Source organism: Hibiscus syriacus, unplaced genomic scaffold (genome assembly GCF_006381635.1).
Source record: "Hibiscus syriacus cultivar Baekdansim isolate YM2019G1 unplaced genomic scaffold, ASM638163v2 tig00110356_pilon, whole genome shotgun sequence".
Classification (NCBI taxonomy): Eukaryota; Viridiplantae; Streptophyta; class Magnoliopsida; order Malvales; family Malvaceae; genus Hibiscus; species Hibiscus syriacus.
Genome location: NW_024062700.1, coordinates 2,694 through 7,541, shown reverse-complemented (window position 1 = coordinate 7,541; position 4,848 = coordinate 2,694). Strand labels below are relative to the sequence as shown.

The 4,848-nt window shown below is 39.4% G+C and overlaps 1 protein-coding gene across 1 annotated transcript; it reads right to left on the bottom strand.

Annotated features, from left to right (window-relative positions):
- Positions 1-2,599, bottom strand: LOC120121072 (calcium-dependent protein kinase 11-like). The gene is made up of 7 exons (XM_039140545.1): positions 2,050-2,599; positions 1,368-1,511; positions 1,126-1,278; positions 926-1,041; positions 577-744; positions 267-491; positions 1-198 (listed from the first exon to the last, which is right to left on the bottom strand). The coding sequence occupies exons 1-7, from the start codon at positions 2,582-2,584 to the stop codon at positions 16-18; spliced, it is 1,524 nt and encodes a 507-aa protein (XP_038996476.1). The 5' UTR covers positions 2,585-2,599; the 3' UTR covers positions 1-15.
- Between the last annotated feature and the right edge of the window lie 2,249 nt (positions 2,600-4,848).

The following is a 4,848-nucleotide window of genomic DNA, read 5'->3' as shown; positions in this document are numbered from 1 at the left end:
AATGTAGAAAAGTAGCTAACTAGAAGAAGGACAAGATGCAGTAGTAGTGGTAGGGGGCAGTGACGTTAGGTCTTTCACTCCCTTTCCAAAGGCATCAGCTATGTTCACGTTGATGTTGTTTCTCATGCTTTTGCTTCTTCCCAACCCATCTCCCTTTCTCATCATTGCTGCAAATTCCCCATAATCTATTCTCCCATCCTACCATTTTTTTGATCATATCAGCAACAACAATCTTAATCATAATGTTGAAACAGTTATGCACTTACGTTATCTTGGTCAATTTCTCTGATCATGTCCTCGAGTGGAACGTCCCCTAGGCCGTACTCTTTGCAAGCTTGTTGGAGTTCATCTATGGTGATATAGCCGCTACCGTCTTTGTCGAAATAGGTAAATGCAGCAAGTATGTTTTCCTCTCTCTCCATCTTGTTCATGTGCAGTGTCGCGGCGATGAATTCGCCATAGTCGATCGTTCCGTTGTTGTCGATATCAGCCTGCCATGGCAACATTTGTGATTGTCATCAGTCACTCAATCATGTTGTTGTATCAATAACAACTTGAGGAAGAAAGCATAGTTACAGCTTCCATTAAAGCTTTGATTTCTGATTCCATTAGTTCAGATCCCACTCTCTTTAACCCATCTTTGAGTTCCTGAAATGTTATCGTCCCACTGTTGTCCGTGTCGATCATTTTGAACAACTCTTTCAGGCCACCGATTTCTTCCTCGGAGAGTCTTTCTGCAATGACCTGCAAGTTTTTTCAGTTTCCATTGGAACAGAATGGATGTGAAACATACATATAAAGGACTACTTATTATGTCAACATGCATAATTCGAGATCTGCTTTTTTCGGTGTAGAAGATAACTTGATAATAGCCTTGAAATTGGATTTCCATAAAATCGGAAGACTAAACAGGAAAATCACATACGCGCAGAGCCAACTTTTTAAGTTTGTTCATAGCCGAGAACTGCTTCAGGCGTGACAGCACGGCAGAATCCAGAGGTTTGTCCGGAGCAACTCTATCATCGACGATCCATGGGTGACCTGATGCATAAATCACCCCACTGCAGTGACTTCTACAACATAAAAGGAAAGGCAGGGAAATGGCATTTGGATGACTCGACTTACATAGGACTTGATAAGCTGTAATTCTCTGCCTTGGATGCCTCTCGAGCATCTTTTGTATTAGATCTTTTGCACTTTCGGAGATATTAGGCCATGGCTCGGATGCGAAGTTGAGTTTTCCATGTAAAATCTGTTTGAATATCCCGGATTCGGTTTCTACGAGCAGAGAAGAGAAGTAAAAGACCACTCTAGGATTTGAGAGACATGAGAATGAGACCAAATGTTGCAGCGCATATGATTGTTACCTGCCCAAAATGGTGGAACACCACTCAACAAGATATAAAGGATAACACCAGCGCTCCATATGTCTATTTCTGGTCCATAATGCTTGCACAAAACCTCTGGTGCGACATAAAAGGGACTCCCGACGACATCGGAATAACGTTGTCCTGCAAAAGCAACCGCCATTAATGACAAGAGGAAACGTGACGAATAACACAAGGGAAATCTCTAGCAAGTGAGATAGGTGTGAAGTTTACAAGCTAATGTATCATAGCAGCAAGCAGAGTTTGGTACCAGAGAGACAACCTGGTATCGAGACGATGCCGATCTCGACATCAGCATGGAGTTTTCCGAGCAATTTCTGGTCACTGGCATCCCAGTGAATGTTGAAGAGGGTTTATATACATTGTATTCCACTATTTAGGACATCAATTGTGGGGAAAATGTATAATAAACAACAATTGGACTGTATAACAGAACATTGTTCAAACCAAGCAAACCAGAACCAACATTCCACGGCTATGTTACTCAGACTCGGGCGTAAGTATTAAACACGGATATGATTAGATTTCTCTAAGCTTTTCTATATATTTGAAGGATCAATGCAAGTCTAGTGACACGGGATACTAGATCCTTAAAGCAAGATCAAGGTCGAATCACGACTTATTAGTCTACCGATAAAAAGACAAAAACCCAGAAACCAACCTGGCTTATAGAAAATAGACAAGCCAAAATCCGTGGCCTTGAGAACAGCATCATCACCAGGGGAATCAAACAAGAAATTCTCAGGCTTAAGATCTCTATGCATGACCCCAAGCGAATGACAAGCCTCAACAACCCCAACAATCGTTTTGATAAGCTTAGCCGCCTCTCTTTCACTATAATGCCCTTTAGCCACGATCCTATCGAAAAGTTCACCACCCTCACAAATCTCCATGACCAAATGAACAAACACCGAGTCCTCAAATGTCCCCTTGATCTGCACCACGCTCGGGTGGTCCGACAACTGGTGCATGATCTGAATCTCCCTCCAGACGTCGTCGTAATCCTCGCGACACACGAGTTTGCGCTTCGGGATTGACTTACAGGCGTAGATGGCGCCGGTGGATTTGTGGATGCATCGGTACGTCGTGCCAAATTGACCTTTCCCGAGCTTCGTCCCCAGCATGTAATGGTCCCTTAGTCTCGGGGTCTCGTATGGCAAAACCGTGCGAGTTCCTCCTACTAGTTTCGTGGTCATGGCCAACAAATTATCTTCGGATTGGATCTCTTTAATTGTCTTTTGGATTTGTGACGAAGAATGTTTGAGTATTTATTTTTTATTCATTGGTGATCACCCGACGTCAAACGACGTGGTTGCATGCATGAAAATGGAGAACGAAGGTCCAAAGTTTGTGTTTTTCTTTTCTTTTCTTTTTTGGGACATTTTCTGTATTTGATTACTATATTTATATGTTTGTGTGATTCAATCCATCCCTTTTCATTTCTATTTGTTTGCTTCAATTTCAGCCACTCATTCAATCATTCTATTTTAGAGTTTGAATTTTGGGGAGTGGTTCTTGTTCATGAAGACATGGTGATTTAGAATGACAAATATAACTCTCATTTTGATATCAGATAAGATATAACATGAACAAAAAAATGAACCGCAATGCTGATAAACAACAGGTATAATGTCAAAATTAGCCTCTAATGTTTATTAAAATGATCATTTTAGCTCATTTGTTTTGAGCTATTTGTCCCCCAACATTTTATTTTGGGACAAAAAGACCCCTTCGTAGATGAAAATCATTAGTTAACAAACGAGTAATGCTCCAAAAGAGGCCAAAATGACCATTTTGATCTAGGAGAAGGATGGCTCAAAGAATGATCTAGGAGTGGAGGTTACAAAACTTACCTTCATAAATATTGTCTAGGAAGAATTGAGGGTAAAGCTCTCACCTTTGGAACTTACAAAAGTGGAAAAAGGAGTGTTTAAAAGAAGGAATAAGACAAGAATGAATCAGGGATGGGCATGGGTCAGGTTGGGTCGGGTTTTTGGTCCACCCGACCCGACCCGAGAATAAGAGAGCCTCCATCCGAGACCCGACCGACCCAACCAAAACAAGGTTTCACCCGACCCGACCCGATCTGAAATAATAAAAAAATTATTTTTATTCAATAAAAACAGTGACTTAATTGGAAATATTTATACATATAGGGGTATTATTGTAATTATTCCTAAATATAGGGTAAAATTATATATTTTCGGGTCGGTTCAGATTTTTTCACCCTAAACCTGATCCCGACCCGAACACCACATAAAAAACCCGACCCGACTCGACCCAAACCCAAATTTTTTTAGAAAAATCTGACCCGATCGGGTCGGGTTAGAACCCGTCGAGTCGGGTTTAATTGCCGATCCCTAGAATGGATGGGGGTGATTCCCACAGTTACATAAGCCATTCTTTAAAGAATTTGAGCATTTCTAAAACTTTTGGGGTAATTTGCAACTTATTCCTCCTTTTATCCCTAAATCAACAATGCCCCTTTTTGCTCTATAATGGGCTCAACCTAAGCCCAAACCATTCCATAATTGGATGAGGATTTTCTCACAAGCTTATTGGGTTTATTTAATTATGTCTCGGGTTAGCCCGAAATTTCTAAACCGGAGATCGAGGCGTTAAAAATATAGAGTTTTGAGTAAGGTCTCCAACCTGTAACTTTATGGTGCATTATGCAATTAAATTATGGAGTTTTTTTAGATTAGAGTTCCTTTCAGATTTGATTCTTTAAGATTGAATTGTTAATAGTAATTAATTTAGCACACGTTTTAAAATCATAAAATTTAGAAGAAACAAACTCATAAAATTTTAAAAGGGCGTAAACAATTATAAATAAAATACAAAAAAAATATTTAGAATATATAAAAATTTAAAAAAATTTAAGCCGAATGTCCCTGACAGTCCATTTCGGTCCATACATGAGCATCCCTCATTAAATTTTATAGAAGGGGGACAACAAAATGAGATAGTTTCTTTCATATTAAACTGGCTATATGTTGGAAAATTATGATAAAATTAGAAAGTTTGACGCATATTTTCTAAGGGTAAAGATGGAGATTTGAATAACGAATATACTGATTCATATTCTATTCCATGAGATGTTTACAACGGTATCTCATGCTCAAACGATTGAGTGATGAATAAGAAATTAATGCTCAAAGTAGGGTACATGTGAATTGTATTACGTAAGGAAAATGAGAAACTCATATCTCACATTGCTGGGATAACAACCATGTGATTGATTATTACATCATCAACTAGCTAGTTAATGAATAACTTTGTTTGAAATTACCCCTCGCGTGCAAGCACAAGAGGTGTAAATCCAAGCCCGTAAAACATCGAGGTTAAAGGTGCACCTATATAACGTGTGGGCAACGTGAATATTCGGATTGGTCAGGCCCTCTGAGGGCATGTGGATAGTATACCCACTGTGATTAAAATGATATTATTATATGATTTC